Genomic DNA, 23,713 nt, shown 5'->3' on the forward strand with positions numbered 1-23,713 from the left:
GCAGAACCAGAACATATGGACACGATTGGCTGGATCCTTCCCACACCGCTCGCAACTCTCCTGTGTGGAGAGGAAAGTTAATTGTACTAAGTGGTTTGACGGTTCAAATCTCCTTTAACTCCATGAAAGCTAAGGGTTTTAAGTGCATCATGAGATTTGTACCAACATTTTGGTAGAATATAACTGAACTTTGATCTTTGCTACAGCGAACATTCATGAATTGTTAGCTGTCTTGGATAATGTTTTGTTCTTGTCTAGTTTTCCTAGATTGCTTCTGTTCTTTCAATAAGTGATGAAAGTCTAGACAGTTGATGGTGAAAGGCTCTTTGTATAGTTAGGGCATCTTAGAAGAGAATTATATTGTCATTTGAAGTAGTAAAAATCCTGAATATGTTTTGCTGTCTTGTGGGTTGGAGTGAGGCTATTTGTAATGTTCCTGTCTCCCTCACTGAGACTCGTTGATTTGAATAAGGAATTCCCCAACAGCTTGAAAGGCACAATGTGTTTCACAAACTCAGTCACTAGACGAGTCATTTTGGCCAGCACCTTCGAGCAAAAAATAAATAGTCATATTGTTAATAGAGTTAAGTTTATAGTTAAGCTGAACATAATGCTTTGGTTATGATTTATGGATGTGTGATTAAGATGATTGAGTTGCTCATTATCTGAAGGTTTGTTTGCAATACTTGGGGCTGAAGTTCCCATTTATTTGCTGCTATACTTATATCAGTAGTATGAGCAGTTATACGCATGGGATAGAGCATATTCAGTTATGCAGAACTGAAAGACACTACAGTTGTGTTTGACAGAAAGAGCATGGGCTGCACAGAAATCGTATTTTCATACAATTTGCTGATATAAAGTAGTTGTAATGATGTGATCACTAATTGTGTTAGGATCATAATGTTGTTACTGTATTGCTACTGTGTTAGTTGTACCAATGCAGATCAGATTTGTTGCATCAACCTGATCGAAAATTCTTGAATCTCGTGAGTTAATTTTGTTTCTGACTTACTACATAGAATCATAGGATAGTTCAGCACAGGAGACTATTCGGCCTGCCATGTCCATGCCAGCTTTCTGCAAGAGCAACTGTTTGTCCCACTCGCTTGCCGTTTCCCTGTAGCCCTGCAGTCTTTTTCTCTTCAGTTAATGATCCCTTTTGAAACCATGATTGAATCTGCCTCCACCGCGCACTCAAGCTGTGCATTCCAGAACCTTGATGCATAAAAATTACTTTTCTTCATGTTGCCATTAATTTTTTCAGTGTCCTCTAGTCCTTGTCCCTTCTGTCAATGAGAACAGTTTCTCCCTATACATTGACCAGATCCCTCAATTCTGAACACCTCCATCAAATCCCCTCTCATCTGTATCTGGCGATAACAGTCCCATCTTCTCCAGTCTATCCACATAACTGGAAATACTCATCCAGGATCCATTGTGTAAGTCTTTGCTGCACTGCATCCTCTCTCATGCCTTCACACCCTTTCTGAAGTCGATACCCAGAATTCAACAGTATTCCAGTTGCGTACACAGCAGTGTTTTGTAGTGGTTGACTGTAACTTTGTTGCTTTCGTACTCTGCTTCTATTTATAAAACACTCTGTATCCCATAAGCCTTTTTAACTGCTTTTGCAACCTTTTTTGCTACCTTCAACAATTGGTGCAAATTTAACCACAGATCTCTCTGCTCCTTTAGAACTAATCCTTTAGTTTATATGCCTCTCCTCATTCCAAAATGTATCACTTAAGCTTTTGTGAAGCAGTTTTTGTTTCCCCTTCTGTTGTGCCTCTAGCATTGAACCAGTAAGCTGATTTGATGCCAAATTAATTGCTAGGGAATCGTTCTGATTCCCGATCTAATTTAAATGATATGCACAGCATAAGCCCTGTGTATGGCCATTGGGCAAGTACGTTAGTCTTGCTTTGGTTTCCATGGTTAATTTGGCTGTTTTGCTCATCCACCAAGTCTCTTTCTTCCATCCTCATTCTTTTTTAAAAAAATATATTTTATTAGAGTTTTCAAACACAATTTTTTCCCTTCCAAATCAAAAAAAATAAAATAAAGGTAACATGATAACTGCAACACAACATTGTGTAACTAACATGGTAAACTAACCAAATAACACTAAGTAATACTCCCCCGCCCCCTCTCCCCCTCCAAAAACCCAAACAATTTACGCCCCCCCCCCTCCCCCTGGGTTGCTGCTGCTGGCCATCTATCTTCCCTCTAACGTTCCGCTAGGTAGTCGAACGGTTGCCACCGTCTGGTGAACCCTTGAGCCGATCCTCTCAGCGCAAACTTCATCTGCTCTAGTTTTATGAACTCCGCCATATCGTTTATCCAGGCCTCCAGCCCGGGGGGGGGTTTCGCTTCCTTCCACATGAGTAAAATCCTACGCCGGGCTACTAGGGACGCAAAGGCCACGACATCGGCCTCTTTCGCCTCCTGCACTCCCGGCTCATCTGCTACTCCAAATATAGCTAACCCCCAGCCTGGCTTGACCCGGACCTTCACCACCTTCGCGATCACTCCCGTCATTCCCCTCCAATACCCCTCCAGTGCCGGACACAACCAAAACATATGTGTGTGGTTCGCCGGGCTTCCCCCGCACCTCCCACACTTGTCCTCCACTCCGAAGAACCTGCTCAACCTTGCTCCCGTTATGTGTGCTCTATGCAGCACCTTAAATTGGATCAGGCTAAGCCTGGCACACGAGGAAGAGGAATTTACCCTGCTTAGGGCATCAGCCCACAAACTCTCCTCCCCGAGCTCTTCTTCCCATTTTACCTTCAGTTCGCCCACCAACTCCTCCCCCTCTTCTGTCATCTCCCAGTATATCTCTGACACTTTGCCCTCCCCGACCCACCCCCCCGACAGCACCCTGTCCTGGATCCCTTGTGTCGGGAGCAGCGGAAATTCCCTCACCAGTTGTTTCGTGAACGCTCTCACCTGCATATATCTAAAGAAATTTCCCCGGGGCAGCTCATACTTTTCCTCAAGCGCTCCCAAGCTCGCAAACGTCCCGTCTATAAATAAATCTCCCACTCTCCTGATTCCTACCCGGTGCCAGCTCTGGAATCCTCCGTCCAGCCTCCCTGGGGCAAACCTATGGTTGTTCCTGATCGGTGACCACACCGAGGCTCCCAGCACACCCCTCTGTCGCCTCCATTGCCCCCAGATACTTAATGTTGCCGCCACCACTGGGTTCGTGGTAAATTTTTTTGGGGAGAGCGGTAGTGGCGCCGTCACCAGCGCTTTTAAACTCGTCCCTTTGCAGGACTTCATCTCCAACCTTTTCCACGCCGCTCCCTCTCCCTCTATCATCCATTTATGAATCATCGCCACGTTGGCGTCCCAGTAGTAGCCGCCCAAATTCGGCAACGCCAGTCCCCCTCTGTCTCTGCTACGTTGTAGGAACCCCCTCCTTACCCTCGGGGCCTTCCCTTCCCCCACGAAGCTCGTGATGCTCCTATCTATTTTTTTAAAGAAGGCCTTAGTGATCCGTATAGGGAGACATTGGAACACAAATAGGAACCTCGGGAGGACCATCAACTTAATCGCCTGCACTCTGCCCGCCAGTGACAGCGGCTGCATGTCCCACCTTTTGAAATCCTCTTCCATTTGTTCCACCAGTCGTGTCAGATTGAGCCTGTGTAAGGTTCCCCAGCTCCTGGCTATCTGAATCCCCAGGTATCGGAAGTTTCTTTCCACTCTCCTTAGCGGTAGGCCATCTATCCCTCTACTCTGGTCCCCCGGGTGTATCACAAAAAGCTCACTCTTTCCCATGTTAAGCCTATATCCCGAGAAATCTCCAAACTCTCTCAATATCTGCATGACCTCTGTCATCCCCCCCACTGGGTCCGTCACATACAACAACAGTAGGTCATCCGCGTGGAGTGACACTCGGTGTTCCTCTCCCCCTCTAATCACTTCCATCCTCATTCTGAGGTTGGCCGCAATATAATCAAACCTTCTCCACTGATTCTCCGTCGCCCTCATTGCTTGTCCCATGGTGAGGCCAGTCCACTTTCTGACATCTTGGCTCTATCTTGTGCATGTTTTTGCCTTGCATTACCTTTTTCCCAACACTTTTTTTTTCACATCACGTGTCCAGAATATGTGAGCCCTTGAAACTGCAAAGTGATAAGATTTGGACATGTTTTTGTTTAAAATATTTTTATTAAGGTATTTTAAAGTTTTTATAATAATAACAATGACATAAACATGGTACAATAAACATTTCCACCCCATCCCAATCTTCACATACCCCAACCATAAAACAACAATCCGGCCCTCTTTCCCCCCCGCCCACCCCCTTGGAAAACTGCTGACATTTTAATTTTCCGCGAGAAAGACGACGAACGGCTGCCACCTCCGGTTGAACCCGACCATTGACCCTCCTTGAGGCGAACTTAATCTTCTCGAGGCTGAGAAACCCACCATGTCACTAACCCAGGTCTCTACGCTCGGGGGCTTCGAGTCCCTCTACGTTAACAAGATCCGACTCCGGCCTACCAGGGAGGCAAAAGCCAAGACATCAACCTCTTTCGCCCCCTGAACTCCCGGCTCTTCCGACACTCCAAAGATCGCTACCTCCGGCCTCGGCACCACCCGTGTTTTTAGTACTGTGGGCATTGCCTTAGCAAAACCCTCCAAGCTTTGGGCATGCCCAAAACATGTGGACATGATTTGCTGGGCTTCCCGCGCACTTCGCACACCTATCCTCTACCCAAAAAAACTTGCTCATCCTAGCCACTGTCGTGTGTGCCCGGTGGACTACCTTAAATTGTATCAGGCTAAGCCTGGCACATGATGAGGTATTAACCCTGCTTAGGGCATCCGCCCAAAGACCCGCCTCTATCTCTCCTATCTCGTCCTCCCACTTGCCCGTAAACTCCTCCACCGGAGTTTCCTCCTCCTCCGAAAGCTCCTGGTAAATATCTGAAACCTTCCCCCCCCCTCCCACCCAGAGACTGGAGACTACTCTATCCTATGTCCCCTGTGGCGGCAGCAGCGGAAAGGCCGGAACCTGCTTTCTCAGGACGTCTTGCACCTGCAAATACCTAAACCCGTTCCCTGCTGGCAATTCAAATTTATCCTCCGCTTTCAAGCTGGGAAAGCTCCCACCTATAAATAGATGCCCCAATCTTCTAATTCCTGCCTTTTGCCATCTCCGGAATACACCATCCAGCCTACCCGGTACAAACCAATGATTATTATAAATCAGTAAATAGTAACAGTTCCTCCCCTGTCAGCAAAGCAGCTCCCCCCCCCCCCCCAGCAACAACACTAGAAACCCAACCCCCCAAGTAAAGCTCCAGCTTAACACCTGCTTGCCCCCCACTGTTCTTCTGTGAGTCAGCTGACCCATGCTGACCTGATAGCGCCTGCCCCTGGCACCAAGCAGTCTGTCTCCCCATTGTTCTCGCCCCCCACTTGGACAAACATATTAAAAGCAACACATTCCCCAGTAAACAAACATATAAAACAGTGAAGAAACAGCCACTTTAGAAAAAAAACACACCCAAAGACAGAACCAGCCCCAAAGAACCCCCCCCCCCCCAATAACCAGCTCCCTGCAAGATAAAGTTACCGTTAACCATCCAAACAGCCCCTTATTACACATAACACTACTTATACTTATCCAACCCAGCACAACAAATCGCCACCACAGTACTGTCTTTTAGTTTGCCTCCTGCCTCTTTAATAAAAGTCCATGCTTCATCTGGTGTTTCGAAGTAAATGTCCCGTTCCTGATGTGTGACCCACAGGTGGGCTGGGCACAACATCCCGAACTTCACCCCCTTCTTTAAGAGGGACGTTTTTGCCCGAATAAACCCAGCTCGCCTTTAGGCCAAATCCATGCCCAGGTCCTGATAAATGTGCAGTTCACAATTCTCCCACTTGCTGTTCCGTTCCTTCTTGGCCCACCGCAGAACATGTTCCTTGTCCAGGAATCGGTGAAAGCGTGCCACCATCGCCCTCGGCTGCTAGTTCGCTCGGGGCTTCATTGCGAGGGTGCTATGCGCTCTATCCATTTCCAGGGGCCAAGGGAACGCCTCAGTCCCCATCAACTTCTCCAACATGTCCGTCACATGAGCCCTCGCATCCGATCCCTTGCTGCCTTCAGGGAGGCCGACAATTCGAAGATTCTGCCTCCTGGACCTGTCTTCCAGGTCCTCCAGCTTCTCCTGCATTCTTTTCTGGCGGTCGTTCATCATCTGCACCTTGGTCTCCAGCACGGTTATGTATTCCTCGTGCTCGGACACCTTTTTCTCCACCCGCTGGATCGTTCTTCCGTGGGTCTCTTGATTCTGCGCAACTTGATCAATCGAAGCCTTAATCGGGTCCAACGTGTCCGTCTTCAACTTGGCGAAGCAATCTTAGAAAAATGTCACCATCTGCTCCGTCAACCACTGTGTCGTCTTGCTCTCCGCCATGCTTTCCTGCGTTACCGGCTCGACTCGCGTCTTCCTTACAGGACTTTGTCTTCTCACACGGCCAATTCTGGTCCCATTCGCCATACACTGGAGCGAGATTTCTCCTCACTGTCTCACTCTTCACCGATTTATCCCATAAAATCCGAGGAAAAACAGGGGAAAAGGTCCAAAAGTCCATCACAGGCGGGAGCTATCAAATGTGCGATCTTCTCCTCCATGGCCGCCACCGGAAGTGCGGACAGGATTTAAATGTGGGTCCTCAATGTGCTATTCAGCTGATGAGTTGTGCTTGAACAAAAATTAAACATTATTGGAGCTACTGAGATACTAAATTAAGTAACTTGAGATAATTTTAAAAAGCCAAAGCCTGGCAGTACCCTCTTCTGAACTTGCACCATATTCTACTTTGCCACCAAAGAACAAAGAAAAGTACAGCACAGGAATAGGCCCTTCGGCCCTCCAAGCCCGTGCCGACCATGCTGCCCGACTAGACTACAATCTTCCTGGGTTTGTATCCCTCTATTCCCATCCTATTCATGTATTTGTCAAGATGCCCCTTAAATGTCACTATCGCCCCTGCTTCCACCATGTCCTCTGGCAGTGAGTTCCAGGCACCCACTACCCACTGTGTATATAAAAAAAAATAAAAAAACATGCCTCGTCCATCTCCTCTAAACCTTGCCCCTCGCACCTTAAACCTATGCCCCCTAGTAATTGACCCCTCTACCCTGGGGAAAAGCCTCTGACTATCCACTCTGTCTATGCCCCTCATAATTTTGTACACCTCTATCAGGTCGCCACCCCCAACCTCCGTCGTTCCAGTGAGAACAAACCGAGGTTATTCAACCCCTCCTCATAGATAATGCCCTCCATACCAGGCACATCCTGGTCAATCTCTTCTGCACCCTCTCTAAAGCCTCTGGTAGTGTGGCGACCAGAATTGAACACTATACTCCCAAGTGTGGCCTAACTAAGGCCCTATACAGCTGCAACATGACTTGCCAATTCTTATACTCACTTCCCCGGCCAATGAAGGCAAGCATGCCGCATGCCTTCTTGACTACCTTCTCCACCTGTGTTGCCCCTTTCAATGACCTGTGGACCTGTACTCCTAGATTTGGGGCAGCACGGTAGCCTTGTGGATAGCACAATTGCTTCACAGCTCCAGGGTCCCAGGTTCGATTCTGGCTTGGGTCACTGTCTGTGCGGAGTCTGCACATCCTCCCAGTGTGTGCGTGGGTTTCCTCCGGGTGCTCCGGTTTCCTCCCACAGTCCAAAGATGTGCAGGTTAGGTGGATTGGCCGTGATAAATTGCCCTTCGTGTCCAAAATTGCCAGTAGTGTTGGGTGGGGTTACTGGGTTATGGGGAGAGGGTAGAGGTGTGGACCTCGGATAGGGTGCTCTTTCCAAGAGCCGGTGCAGACTCGATGGGCCGAATGGCCTCCTTCTGCACTGTAAATTCTATGAAAATCTATGAAATCTCTCTGACTTTCAATACTCTTGAGGGTTCTACCATTCACTGTATATTCCCTACCTGCATTAGACCTTCCAAAATGCATTACCTCACATTTGTACGGATTAAACAACATCTGCCAATTCTCCGCCCAAGTCTCCAAACTATCTAAATCCTGCTGTATCCTTTGACCGTCCTCATCGCTTTCCGCAATTCCACCAACCTTTGTGTCGTCTGCAAACTTACTAATCAGACCAATTACATTTTCCTCCAAATCATTTACATATACTACGAACAGCAAAGGTCCCAGCACTGATCCCTGCAAAACACCACGAGTCACAGCCCTCCAATTAGAAAAGCACCCTTCCATTGCTACTCTCTGTTTTCTATGACCTAGCCAGTTCTGTATCCACCTTGCCAGCTCACCCCTGATCCTGTGTGACTTCACCTCTTGTACCATGAGGGACCTTGTCAAAGGCCTTACTGAAGTCCATATAGACAACATCTACTGCCCAACCTGCATCAATCATATTTGTGATCTCTTCGAAAAACTCTTATCAAGTTAGTGAGACACAACCTCCCCTTCACAAAACCATGCTACCTCTCACTAATACGTCCAAATGGGAGTAGATCCTGTCTCGAAGAATTCTCTCCAGTAATTCCCTACCACTGACGTAAGGCTCACCGGCCTGTAGTTCCCTGGATTATACTTGCTACCCTTCTTAAACAAAGGAACAACATTGGGGCATCCCCTGAAGACAGTGAGGATCCAAAGATTTTTGTCTCTAGTAATTATGTTTAATTGCTTAATTTTTTTAATTTAGTGTTGATTCCCAACCAGCCAATCAGGTCACATCTTTACTGTGATATCACTTCAGTTTTCTCCCCCCACACACAATTTGAAAAGGTAATAAAAGTAAAAATGAATAAAAATCACTTACTAACCTTCTGAGGGTCTCAGATGCTCTCTGGTTCTCTCCCTTTCCTGATTACCTCACCACCAAATTACCTAGTTCCAAATTCCCACTCTGGATGTGCCTCACTCTGGCTGTGTCTCCTTGACTTGCACCAAGCTTCACTGACCTGATTGTTTAAATGTTTTCCTCCTTGTGTTCTAATGTTTCCATGGTCTTGCTTCTTCCTTTATCTGAAATGCCATCCAGTTTTACACCATTCCAATCTTGTCTTGTGCATTCTAGTTTCCATCATTGACACCAGTGTTCAGCTGCCTAGTTTTTTTTTTTTTTTTATAAATGTTTTATTGAAAATTTTTTCCCAAACAACAATTTTTCCCCTCTTACAAAGCAAACGCAACAATAACAATACAGAAATTTTAAACAATACACAAGTAACAAAACCCCTTTATCTTTGACCTATTCAGCTGCCTAGTTGCTCAGCTCTCGAGTTCTCTCCTAATCCCCCTCTGTCCTTCTCCTTAAGTGGTTCTTCAACCAAGCTTTTGGTTATTTGTCCTATTTTCGACCATACGACACAGGAGCAAAATTAGGCCATTTGGCCCATTGGGTGTGCTCCACCATTCAATCATGACTGATATGTTTATCATCCCCATTCTCCTGCCTTCTCCCCATAACGCTTATTAATCAAGAACCCATCTATCTCTGTCTGAAAGACACTCAAGTGATTTCGCCTCCACAGCATTCTGTGACAATGAGTTCCACAGATTCACCAACCTGTGGTTGAAGAAATCCCTCCTCATCTCAGTCTGAGGCTGTGCCCTCGGATTCTAGTTTCCTAGTGGAAACATCCTCTCCACGTCCACTCTATCCAGGCCTCCCAGTATCCTGTAAGTTTCAATAAGATCCCCCCTCATCCTTCTAAACTCCATTGACCCAGAATCCTCAACCAATTCCAGGGATCATTCTTGTGAACCTCCTCTGGACCCTCTCCAAGGTCAGCACATTCTTCCTTGGATACGGGACCCAAAACTGCTCACAATATTCCTAATGGTGTCTGATCAGAGCCTTATACAGCCTCAACAGTACATCCCTGCTCTTGTATTCTAGCCCTCTCGACATGAATGCTAACATTGCATTTGCCTTCCTAACTGCCAACTGAACCTGCATGTTAACCATAAGAGAATCCTGAACTAAGTCTCCTAAGTTCCTCTGTGCTTCTGATTGAAGCCTTTTCCCATTTATAAAAAATGCCTCTATTCTTCCTACCAAAGTGTATAACCACATTTTTCCATATTATATTCCATATGCCACTTCTTTCCCACTCTCCTAGCATGTCCAAGTCCTTCTACAGCCGTCCTGCTTCCTCACCACAACCTGTCCCACATATAGAATCATTACACTGCAGAAGAGGCAGTTCGGCCCATCAAGTCTGCACCAACACTCTGAAAGAGCACCCTAACTAGGCCCACTATCCCCATAACCCAATAACTCCACATAACCTTTTAGACATTAAGGGACTATTCAGCATGGTCAGTCCACCTAACCTGCACATCTTTGGACTGTAGGAGGAAACCGGAGCACCCGGAGGAAACCCATGCAGAGTCAGGGGGAACGTACAGATTACTCACAGTGACCCAAGGCTGGATTTGAACCCTGGTCCCTGGCGCTGTGAGGCAGTGCCAACCACTGTGCTACCGTGCCGTCTTTATCTTTGTATCATCTGCAAACGTAGCAACAATGCCCTCTGTTCCTTCTTCCAGATCATTAATGTCCATTGTGAATAGCTGTGGTCCAAACACTGACCTCTGCGGAACACCACAAGTCACCGACTACCATCCTGCAAAGGACATCTTTATCCCCACTCTCTGAATCCTCTATCCATGCCAGTACCTTGCCTCTACCGCCATGGGCACTTGCGTTATTTAGAAGCCTCCTATACAGCACCTTGTCAAAGGCCTTTTGGAATTCCAAACAGATCACGTTTACTGGTTTTCGTTTGTCTAACTTCCTCGTTACCTCAAAGAATTCTACCAGATTGGTCAGGCATGACCTCCCCTTGACAAAATCATGCTGACTCAGTCCTATTCTACCACGCACTTCTAAGTACTCCGCAATGTCATCCTTAATAATAGACTCTAAAATCTTACCAACAACCGAAGTCGGGCTAACCGGCCCATAATTTCCGGTCTTCTGCCTCCCTCCCTTCTTAAACTGGGGTGTTACATTTTATAATCCTCTGGGACCCTCCCTGCCTCCAATGATTCCCGAAAGGACACCAACAATGCCTCCACAATCTCCTCGGCTATCTCCTTCAGAACCCTGGGGTCCAGGTGATCTATCCACTTTCAGTTTCCCCAGCACCTTCTCCTTATTGATGGCCACTACACTCATCCCCGTCCCCTGACTCTTGATATATGCCGATGGTGTTGTCCACCGTGAAGGCTGATGCAAAGTACTAATTCAGTTCCCGTCATTTCTTTGTTCCCAATTAGTACTTCTCCAGCCTCGTCCAATGTCTATTCATGTCTCTCTCTTACCTTTTATTATATTGAAAAAACTTGCAATCATCTTTTATATTACTAGCTAGCTTGCACTCGTATTTCATCTTCTCTCCTCTTATTGCTTTTTTAGTTGTCACCTGCTTGCTTTTAAAGGCTTCCCACTGATCCTCACCACGTTAAATGCTTTTTCCTTTGCTTTTATGCTGTCCTTGACTTCCCTCGTCAGCCATGGTTGCTTTGTCCTACCCTTAGCATGTTTCCTCATCCTTTCTGTTGTGCCTCCCGAAAAACCTCCCAAAACTCCTGCCATTGCTGTTCCACTGTCTTCCCTGCTAGGCTCCTTTTCCAATCAACTCTGACCAGCTCCTCCCTCATGTCTTTGTAGTTACCCTTATTTAATTGTGATACCGTTACACCTGATTCCAACTTCTCCCCCTCAAATTCCAGGGTCAATTCTATCATATTGTGGTCATTGCTCCCTCAGGGTTCCTTCACTTTAAGTTCCCTAAGCAAGTCTGTCTCATTACACATCGCCAAATCCAGTATTGCTTGTTCCCTAGTGGGCTCTACCACAAGCTGCTCCAAAAAGGACATCTCCACAAATTCTTATTCTTGGGATCCATATCGACCTGATTTTCCCAGTCTACCTGTATATTGTAATCCCCTGTGATTATTTTAATATTGCCTTTCTCATATGCCTTTTCTATCTCCTGATTTATTTTCTACCCCACAACCTGACTACTGCTAGGGAGCCTGTACATAATTCCCATCAGGGTATTTTTTCCTTTGTGATTCCTCAACTCTACCCACACAGATTCTATGCCTTCTGACCCTATATCGCTTCTTGCTATTAATTTAAGTTAATTCTTGTTAATAATGCAACCCATCTGCCCATCCTTTCAATCGGACACGTATCCTTGGGTATTTAGATCCCAACCCTGGTCCTTTGCAGCGTGTCCCATGCAAGCAATTGGGACTAGCTTTGTGGTTAAAAACTGGGCAGCATGAATAAACAGGGCCTGTTTTCATGTTGTGAACATCGATGGCTTTATCTCTAAAATTTGCAGCCCACAGCATGGTTTTGTATACTGCGCACATTTAGATATACCACCCTCAGTCCTGCGTTGACTGACCCCCCCCCCCCCCCTTTCATAGTTGTCCCCTCTTTTGCTGTGCCTGAAGTTAGATTCCTGCTGCTTTCTATACTCTATTCTATTACGTGTTAAATAACAAAGAACGGTACATCGTAGGAACAGGCGCTTTGGCCCTCCAAGCCTGTGTCGACCATGCTGCCCGCCTAACCCAAAACCTTTTACTTTCCCGGGGTCCGTACCCCTCTATACCATCCTATTCATGCATTTGTCAGACCCTTGAATGTCACTATTGTACCTGCTTCCACCATCACCACCTCCCGCAACGAGTTCCACAGCGAGTTCCAAACACCCACTGCCCTCTGTAAAAATACTTCCCTTGCACATTATGGGAAAGCTGGGGGCAATTGGGACTAGCTTAGTGGTAAAAACTGTACAGCATGGATAAATTGGGCCAAAGGGCTTGTTTTCATGTTGTAAACATCTCTGACTCTATCTCTAAACTTTGCCCGTCACAGCTGAAACCTCTGTCCCCAAATAATTGGCTCTTACACATTGGGGAAAAAGCATCTGACTCCACTCTGTAATTTTGTAGACTTCTGTCAAGTCGCCCCTCAACCTCTGTAGTTCCAGTAAGAACAAATCAAGTTTATCCAACCTCTCCTCGTAGTTAATGCCCTCCATACCAGGCAACATTTTGGTAAACTTCACTGTACCCTCTCCAAAGCTTCCACATGCTTTTGATAGTGTGGTGGACAGAATTGAATACTATATTCCAAGTGTGGCCTAACTAAGGTTCCATAAGCATGACTTGCCAATTTTTATACTCCATGCCCCATCCGATGAAGACAAGCATGCCGTATGCCTTCTTGACTACCTTCCCCACTTGCGTTGCCACTTTCAGTGACTTGTGGATCTGTACACCCTCTGCGTATCAATACTCTTAAAGGCTCTGCCATTTACTGTGAATTTCCCACCTGTGTTAAGCCTTCCAAAATGCATTACCTCACATTTGTGTTCTGGGAACTTTCCGAACCTCTCGTGAGCCCTCAGTCCCATTAACTCGTTTAAAGTCCTCATCATTAACCTCACGCTTACCTTTTCCCTCAACTTTAGTTTGCTAATTTTCCATACAACTGGACAACCCCGCCCCACCGCACTTCGTTTAAAGCCCTATTTACAGCCCTAGTTATATGATTCGCCAGGACTCTGGTCCCAGCTTGATTCCGGTAAAGACTGTCCCATCAGAACAGCTCCCTCCTTCCCTGGTACTCGTGCCAATGTCCTATGAATTCAAATCCATTTCTCACGCATCAACCTTTGAGCCACGCATTTACCTCTTTAATCTTATTGACCCTATGCCAATTAGCTTGTGGCTCAGGTAGTAGTCCAGAAATTATTACCTTTTTGGTTCTGCTTTTGAATTTAGTCTTTAGCTGCTCATATTCCTTCAGCAGAACCTCTGTTCTTGTTCTACCTAAGCCGTTGATACCTAGGTGGACCACAACAACCGGATCTTTACCTTTCCCCCCCCCCCCCCCCCCTTCAAGTTCCTCTGCAGCCCAGATGAGATATCCCAAACAGACCACCAGGAAAACAACACGTCCTTGTTGGGCAGGGTCAAGGGATGAGGCTCCTGCAACAATAACTCCTGGATCCCTTTACCTGCCTCACTCTGAGCTGCACTGCCCTGTCCCTGACCACTGGTCGAATTCAAGTTAGTTAGTCCAAGGAGTGTTACTGCCTCTGACCAGATATCTCTTCCCCCTCCATGATGTGTCGCAGCATCCAAAGCTCAGAATCCAGCTAATCAAGTCTGAGCCAGGGTTCCTCAGGCAACCAACAGTTAATACAGATGAGTTCGCAATGGAGTCGACGAGCTCCAACGTCACCTGGCCCTCCATCCTTTTAAGTTTTAAACTTTTTAAATATCTCCTTATGACATCAATCTGAAAGCAACTTGCAAACAGTAATTTAAAGTAGATTTTCACATTTAGCTATTAGCTAATCAAGTCGCAGCCTTCCTGTGACGTCGCTGTTCTGTTTGCCTCCAATTGGAACACTGTGTATCACTCACCTTCCCAGGGTGCTCCCCGGTTTATATATCACTCACCTTCCCAGGGTGCTCTCCGGTTTTTATATCGCTCACCTTCCCAGGGTGCTCCCCGGTTTTTATATCACTCACCTTCCCAGGGTGCTCTCCGGTTTTTATATCGCTCACCTTCCCAGGGTGCTCCCCGGTTTTTATATCACTCACCTTCCCAGGGTGCTCCCCGGTCTTTATATCGCTCACCTTCCCAGGGTGCTCCCCGGTTTTTATATCACTCACCTTCCCAGGGTGCTCCTAGGTTTTTATATCAATCACCTTCCCAGGGTGCTCCCCGGTTTTTATATCGCTCACCTTCCCAGGGTGCTCCCCGGTTTTTATATCACTCACCTTCCCAGAGTGCTCCCCGGTTTTTATATCACTCACCTTCCCAGGGTGCTCCTCGGTTTTTATATCACTTACCTTCCCAGGTTGCTCTCCGCTTTTTATATCACTCACCTTCCCAGGCTGCTCTCCGCTTTTTATATCGCTCACCTTCCCAGGGTGCTCTCCGGTTTTTATATCACTCCCCTTCCCAGGGTGCTCCTCGGTTTTTATATCACTCACCTTCCCAGGGTGCTCCCCGGTTTTTATCGCTCACCTTCCCAGGGTGCTCCCCGGTTTTTATATCACTCACCTTCCCAGGGTGCTCCCCGGTTTTTATATCACTCACCTACCCAGGCTGCTCTCCGCTTTTTATATCGCTCACCTTCGCCAGGGTGCTCTCCGGTTTTCTCCCGCTCAGCTCCTTTAGTATCGTCGTGCCAAATTTTGTTGGGTAACCGTTCCTGTGAATCATCTTCGGACATTTAAGATTCATATAAATACAAATTAATTATTGTCACTGTAAAGCTAAACTTTCAAATCTAAACCGTGTTGGAAATTGTGATTTCTGCCTGTCATTAAACTTGATTGTTGGAGATTTAAAATAAATTGAACACCATTTTTGTACATCAGCATATGCTGCCATCTATACATGGCTTTTTCACTCTTGTATTTTTTTTGAAGCACAAAGGCCCGTACATCTGCTTCCATTATCCTGCGTGGAGCAAATGATTTCATGTGTGACGAGATGGAACGTTCTCTTCATGATGCACTCAGTGTGGTCAAGAGAGTTCTGGAATCCAAGTCAATTGTACCAGGTGGTGGTGCTGTAGAAGCTGCTCTCTCCATCTACTTAGAGAACTACGCGACTAGTTTGGTATGAGTCTAGTTTGGATATTTCTGCAAAACAATTCATTTTCTAAATGTTTTCCTTGCTGGTCATTTAAACTGCTTACTTAATCTGTGTTTTGATGGTGTCCTTGGCCCAACTTAAAGCTCAGGAGCTGTAACCTTGTTTTTGGCCAAATGCTAACATCCATGATAGTTTAAGTTCTGAAATGAAGGTGTATTAGGTCTGTGAAAGTACAGCCTTTAATTGTTCAAGCAAAAGATCATGACTACCAGATGTGTTGCAGGAAGAAACTAATCATGGCTGAATGTGATGGGGGGGGGTCAAGAGGAAGATATGGAAAGGGAAGCTGAGGTTTGAGTGTTCTCCTTTCATCACAGATCACTTCCTCAAGATGTTGGATTTTAAAAAACTTTGTCTGCCTTGTGCAATTAGTCGTAATTGCCTATTTACAAAATCACAGAAAAATGCAGTGCAGAGAAGGCCCATCGAGTCTGCACCTCTGCATGAAAGGCTGTATCCACTGTATCCCACTTCATTATAAGTCTCCCATTTTGGACCTTGTCAAATGCTTTGCTGAAATCCATGTAAACTACATCGACGGCACTACCCTCATCTACACGCTTAGTCGTGTGCTCAAAAAGTTCGATCAAATTTGTTCGGCATGACCTCCCTATGACAAAGCCATGCTGACTAATCCTGATCAAACCTTACCTCCAAGTGGCAATAGATCCCCTCCTTCAGAATTTTCTCGATTAGTTTCCCCACCACTTACATGAGACTCACTGGCCTGTAGTTCCCTGGCTTATCCCTACAGCCTTTCTTAAATAGTGGGACCACATTTGCTGTTCTCCAGTACTCTGACATCTCTCCCGTGGCCAGAGAAGAATTAAAAATTTGGATCAGAGCCTCTGCAATCTCCTCCCTCGCCTCCCACAGCTACCTGGGACACAGTTATTCTGGACTGGAAATTTCTCCACTTTTAAGCTTGCCAACACCTCCAATACCGTGTCCCTCTCTATGACAACTTGCTCAATAACCTCACAGTCTCTCTCCCCAAGTTCCATATCTGCCTCATTCTCTTGGGTGAGGATAGATGTGAAATATTCATTTAACACCCTACCAATGTCCTCTGGCTTCACTCACAGTTTCTCCCCTTGGTCCCTAATGGGCCCTACTATTTCCCTAGTTATTCTCTTCCCATTGATATACTTAGGATATCTTGGGATTTTCCCTACTTTTACCGGATAGAGATTTCTCATATTCCCTCTTTTCTCTCCTAATTGCTTTCTTAAGCTCCACCCTACACTTTGTGCTCCACTAATGCATCCATTGATTTGCTCCCCTTGTAACTATTAAGAGTCTCTCTCTTCCCTCTCATTGTATCTTGAATATCTCTGGTCATCCATGTTATTCCTTCCTATTACCCTAGAGGGAACATGTTGAGCCTAAACCCTCCCCATTTCCTCTTTGAACACCCCCAATTTCTCTTCTGTATATCTCCCACCAGTAACTTGTTCCAATCTACCTTGACCAGAGCCTGCGTTATTTTACAAAAGTCTGCTCCCCCCCCCCCCCCCTCAATCCAAGGTCTTTTTCTGCAATTTGTCTATTTCCTTGTCCTTACCAACTTAAATTACACCATGTTGTGGTTGCTATCAGTAAAATGCTCCCCCATCACCTGTCCGGCTTCATTCCCCAGAATTAGGTCCAGCACTGCGCCATCCCTTGTGGACCCTCCACATGTTGAGCTAAAAAGTTCTCTTGTATGCATTTTGCAAGCTCTGCTCCATCTAAGCCCCTAACACAATGACTATCCCAGTTAATTTTGGGAAAGTTGAAATCACCCAGTATAATGACCCTAGTATTCTTACACGCTTCTACAAATTGCTCCTCAATTTTCCGCTGACTATCTGGGGGTCTATAATAAACACCTAGAAATGTAGCTGTCTTTTTTATTTCTGAGCTCTACCCACAAAGCTTAATTCACTCCACCCCAAAGATATCATCTCTCCATACTGCAGTAATTTACCCCATAACTAATAGTGCAATGCCTCCCCCTCCCCTGTCCTGCCTGAAAATTCTGTATCTCGGGATTCTAAGCTTGCCCCTCCCTCAACCAGGTCTCCATGATGGCTACGATAGCATATTTCCACGTGTCAACCCTCACCCTTAACTCATCCGTTTTACCTGTAATACTCCAGGCATTAAAGTAGAGGCCAATTCAGCCTTGTCTTGCTCTCCTGAAACTATTTCTTCTGACTTGATTGTTTTTCTGTGTCCTTGTTCTGCTAACAGTCTGCGTCCCCTCCCCCTGCCAAATTCGTTGAAAATCCTCCCAACAGCACCAGCAAGCCCACGAGCAAGGATGTTAGTCCCGCTCTGGTTCAGATGTAAACTGTCCTGCTTGTACAGGTCCCATCTTCCTCAGAAATGGTCCCAGTGGCCCAGGAATCTAAACCCCTCCCTCCTGAATCAATTCTTAAGCCACGCATTCACCTGTGCTATTCTCTTATTTCTATACTCGCTAGCACGTGGCATTTGGAGTAATCCAAAGATTAATAATAATCTTTATTATTATTACAGTTGGGCTTACATTAACACTGCAATGAAGTTACTGTGGAAAATCCCCTAGTCGCCACACTCTGGTGCCTGTTCGGGTACACAGAGGGAGAATTCCGAATGTCCAATTCACCTAACAAGCATGTCTTTCGGGACTTGAGAGGAAACCAGAGCACCCGGAGGAAACCCTGCAGACACTGGGAGAACATGCAAACTCCGCACAGACTGCGACCCAAGCAGAAATCGAACCTGGGACCCTGGCACTGTGAAGCAACAGTGCTAACCAATGTGCGACCATGCTGCCCATATGACCCGAGAGGTCCTGCTTTTTAATCTATAGCCTAGCTCCCTGAATTCTTGATGTAAGACCTCCTCTCTCTTCCTCTGTCATTGGTACCAACACATACCATGACCTCTGCCTTACCACCCTCCCCCGTCAGGATGCCCTGTTTAGTGACATCCTGGACCATGCCACCAGGGAGGCATCACACCATCCCCTTTATACTTGTAAGAGAGGGGGCCAGCCACGGGAGATTCCTGGACTGCCTGCCTGCCTTTCTAGCGGTCACCCATCTGTCTGCCTGCACCTTGGGTGTGACCACATTTCTATAACTCCTATCTCTGACACTTTCCACCATCTGCATGTTGTTAAGTGCATCCAACCGAACCACGCGGTCTGTGAGGAGCTGCCATTGGGTACATTTCTTGCAGATGTAGTCATCCAGAACGCTGGAAGCCTCACTGACCTCCCACATCTCACAGTTAGAGCTGTGCACCCCACTGACTGACATATCTAGCACTAATTAATTGAGTCAAAATAAATAGTTGGTAAATTTAGTACTAATTAGTTAATTACATTAATATAAATACTTATAAAATTTAAGTTAAAATGAACTATATGGTCCCTTGAGCTGGAATTTCTCCAATAAATATTAAATGCTAAATGTGCTATTCTCCAAGATACTCCTCTACTCAGTTAATTACTCTTAGTTTTTTGCATTTAGAACAGATCCCCAAACCGCCATTTGGGTCACTGCTTTACTGTGGGGGGGCTTAATATAGTTGAAGATTTTTATTTTGCCTTTTAGGGATCACGTGAGCAGCTTGCAATTGCTGAATTTGCCCGAGCCTTGTTGGTTATTCCAAAGACACTGGCAGTAAATGCAGCTCAGGATTCTACAGACCTGGTTGCTAAACTCCGTGCATTCCACAACGAAGCCCAAGTAAACCCAGAACGCAAAAATCTCAAATGGTATGTACATTTCTTTGTAAGATATTTTGTGTTGTTACCTGCAGCTTTAGCCCTGAGGAAAGGCATCTGCTCATCGTCCATAAAATGACAGTTCAACATCATTTTTATAAAATCCTCAGTTGGGTTTTGGTTACATGGCTCCAGTATAATTTACAGTGCAGAAGGAGGCCATTCGGCCCATCGAGTGTGCACCGGCCCCTGGAAAGAGCACCCCACCTAAGCCTGCACCTCCACCCTATCCCCGCAATCCAACCCAACCTTTTTAGATTCTAAGGGCAATTTGAATAGCCAATTCACCTCGCCTGCAGATCTTTGGACTGTGGGAGGAAACCGGGGCACCCGGAGGAAATCCACGCAGACATGGGGAGAACGTGCAGACTCCGCACAGTGACCGAAGCCGACAGTTGAACCTGGGACCCTGGAGCGGTGAAGCAACTGTGCTAACCACTGCGCTACCGTGCTGCCCATATGTGGCTTCCGTTTCACCCATCGAAATGTCTTGATTTTCCAGTGATGTCTGGGTTTGTGTAGATAAAGCCTAGTCTGACTTGGATGTAATTGCATTCCCCCTGTGCCCTCTATGGAGAATATCTGCCCTTTTGTAGTGTATTTAGAATGGTGGGGAAATGTTCTGCTTCAGAGAATTTAAGAGACTACAAGAGAATCACCAAGTCTAAAACTTTCAGAATATTAATGGAGTAGCTAGAAAAGTATTGAACAAACAGGCATATACAAAAACACTAACTTGCTTGAACTATTTGGAGATTACATTTTTAAAACCTGAGGTGCAGTGTAATTGGGATATTGACCCAATGACAGTGAAATCACGGTGGTGCATGGCTTGGACATTATCGTGTTCCTTCTAGGATATATCGAGGTGGGGATGGATAAATGGATGGCCAGGGTCAGCTATTTATCTTTGACAATGGACATTCATTCTTTGCCAAATTAATTTCTTTCTGGCAGCCAAGACCTTGTGGAAACATTTTTAGCTTGTAACCTGGACCCTTGTAGCAAGCTTGGGTTACTTCAAAGTAGACGAGGAAGGTGGTAATGATGACTGAACAAAATAAAAGTCCTTGATTGAAAAGTTTTCAAATTATTCCAGCACCAAAGTATGGATTAATTTCTCCAGTGTGATTCCTGTCGGTTTATTTGGGGATTAAGGCATCCTGTTAACCACAGATCGGCTGAATCAGGTATTGATGTTTTTGTTGATCTACTATTTATGGTGGTTTTGGGGGGGGGGCGGTGGTGAGCGATGGGGAGACCCAAAAGCACTGCTGAGTGCTTTGGACATTTGAACATGCGCATGATTTGGACACCCTGAGTTTTGTTCAATAAGTGAGTAACTCACTGTCCATCTTAGATATGCACATCTATGCAGGGATAGCCTGTTTAGTATTTGCCTACTTTGTTCTCCAAGAGGATTAAAGAATGATTGCACTTCCTCATCATGCTGAGAGATAATCCAAAACTGCACTTCATGATGAGCGTTCCATTGAAATGCAATGGTGATAATCTCTAAATGCAGGTTGTCAACACAGTGGAACAGAATTTGCTGGGCATCTAAAAGTATCTTGCTTGTGCACTCTTCCACTCAAAACATTTACGTCTTGTGGGCTATCACTGGACTAATAATCCAGTGACCTATGGTAGTACCTGGGCACCATGGCAAATGGTGGAATTTGAATTCCATTAAAGGAACTGGAATTACAAGTGTAATAATTTTTGATTGTTGTAAAAACCCATCAGGTTCACTAATGTCATTGTAGGGAAGGAAATCTGCTGCCAACACCTTGTCTGGCCTACATGTGACTCCAGGTCCATAGTAATCTGGTTGGCTCTTAAATGCCTTCTGATGTGACCTGGCAAGTCACTCACTTGTATTCAACCGCTAAAAAGTCAATAAAAAGGAATGGAGCACTCTGCATCAACATAGACACTGGAAAAGGTAATGAGAAAACCCACACTGTCGGCCTTGCAACACCAGGCTACTTGCGTGCCAAGCAGCAAGTGATAGACATCTGTGTTAAACGATTCCATGACCAAAGCATGAGATCTCAGCTCTGCTCTGCCTCATCAGGCTGTGAATGGTGGTGGACAATTGAACACTTCACTGGAGGAGGAGGCTCCTTAGTGATGGAGGAATCAGGACATTACTGCAAAAGGTAAGACTGAAGGAGTCTCAATATTATTCAACCAGGAGTGCAGAGTAGATTATCTATCTCTCACTCCAGAGGTCCCCAGCAAACTGATTCCAGTTTGCAGAAAAGATTGACAAGAAAGCTCCCAGGGATAATGAAATTCAGGTAAACCGATCGAAGCTGGAACTGTTGCGTGGTGAAGAGAAGGTGAGGCCATTTGACAGGCATTCCAAATCATGAGGGATCTGGACCAAGTAGTTAGGAAAAACTGTTCATGTTGGTGAAAGAAATTAAAAGGCAATTTGCAATAGCGACATGTAGACCAATCTTTTCATTCCGTGAATGCTTAGGATTTGGAATGCACTGTCTTGAGAGTAATGTTCAGTCCAACATATTCAAGAAGGAATTGGATTGTTATCTGAAGAAGAATCTGCATGGTCAAGGAGAGAAATCGGGGAATGACATGAGGTAAATTGCTCCGTAAGAGAGCCATCATAGATATAACCTGTGCTGTAACTATTCTGTGATTTTTGCTGCAGATTTGTTCCTCTATTTCTGTCTATTTCGAGGCCAAAGGAATATCCCCACTCCTGCGATCATACCCTTTTTGGTTTCTCAACTTACCTTTAATAGGCTGCTTGGTTGCCTGGACTGGTTTAATCTCTAATTTGGCAAACAAATGTAATCTTTTTCTTGCACAGGATTGGTCTTGATTTAATAAATGGAAAACCAAGGGATAACAAGCAAGCTGGTGTATTTGAGCCAACTATGGTCAAAACCAAGAGTCTGAAATTTTCAACAGAAGCTGCAATTACCATCCTTCGCATTGATGATCTAATCAAACTTTATCCAGAAGATAAACAAGACAAAGGAAAGAGTTACCAGGATGCAGTTCAAAGTGGAGAGCTCGATGGTTGAAGAGTGAATTTTAAAAGTTATAGCTATATCCACAGTTTCAAATTATAATTTGTATTTTGATGTTACAGACTAAAATGCAAAGTAAAATCTCACATTTTCTGCTTTCAAATAGTGTTTGTTGTCGTGGCAGTAGTGGATATTTAAGTATTCCTGTGTTTAATAAAAATTAGATGTGTGCAAAATCCCAACCTCATTCGTTTATAAGTGGTTTTCGGAAGAATTTTGGGGAGCTGTTGGGAACTACAGTATATACTACCGTATGTTTTTTTTCTTGCACAGGATTGACATTGACATCTTGAATAAAGTCTTGTCAGAAAGTTAGTCAAAATGGGTTTCTGTTTTTATTCATGCTTTGTCTGGTTCCACATGCAACAGTAGAATTTTTGATTGCCTTCTGTGATGTATCTCTGGGCACACTGGAACATTTTGACATATTTCATAAATGAATAGTGCAGACCTGATAGTGCTTTGATCTCTTGTTTTAGAGTCATAGATGTTTACGGCATGGAAAGGAGCCCTTTGGCCCAGCTTGTCCATGCCGCCCAGATTCTATCACAAAGCTAGTCCCACTTGCCAGCATTTGGCCTGTATCCCTCTATACACATCCTGCCCATGCTACACTAACTACTTTAAAAAAGAACACGGCTCCCGTGTTATGTAGAAGCCCTCTTACGACCCACGGATGGTCAATTTCAATTTCTGCGTTTGAAGAAATTCCAATAGGCCGGACACCCAGTCTGCGGTTTTAGATGGTGCTGCTGATCGCCATTCTACGGCGGACGATCAGGGAGGCGTAGAATGTCCGCCCTCTCCCCATGAAGAGATCTGGCTGGACTGATACCCCGAAGACCACCACTTTCGGGCATGGCTCCAGCCTAATCCCCACCACTTTGGACATTGCCTCGAAGAATGCTGTCCAGTACCCAGCAAGTATGGGACAAGACCAGAACAATGGGGGCGTGGTTGGCCGGCATCCTGCTGCAGCCTGTTGAAAATATGGAAAGATGTGTCATTTGAAACATTGAAGTCTGGCAATATCTGGTCTGAGAGAATACTGGGCAAGATCCCACAAAGGGTTAACAGCAGCTGCCAGGGAAGGATTGTAAAATGCAGATAGCCTTGGTCAAGCAGGCTTAGCAAACAAGACAAACAGGATTTTTGTTTGAAGT

General features: G+C 45.5%; 1 protein-coding gene across 1 annotated transcript in view; it reads left to right on the forward strand.

The window, feature by feature from the left end:
• The window catches only part of tcp1 (t-complex 1), a 72,610-nt gene extending 49,738 nt beyond the window's left edge, over positions 1-22,872 (forward strand). The window contains exons 10-12 of the mRNA XM_072502503.1: positions 15,500-15,692; positions 19,316-19,479; positions 22,328-22,872. Of these exons, the coding sequence (XP_072358604.1) occupies positions 15,500-15,692; positions 19,316-19,479; positions 22,328-22,544 (574 nt within the window). The 3' untranslated portion in view covers positions 22,545-22,872. The remainder of the gene's footprint in view (positions 1-15,499; positions 15,693-19,315; positions 19,480-22,327) is intronic.
• The last annotated feature ends 841 nt before the right edge of the window (positions 22,873-23,713 follow it).

Source organism: Scyliorhinus torazame, chromosome 1 (genome assembly GCF_047496885.1).
Source record: "Scyliorhinus torazame isolate Kashiwa2021f chromosome 1, sScyTor2.1, whole genome shotgun sequence".
Taxonomy (NCBI): Eukaryota; Metazoa; Chordata; class Chondrichthyes; order Carcharhiniformes; family Scyliorhinidae; genus Scyliorhinus; species Scyliorhinus torazame.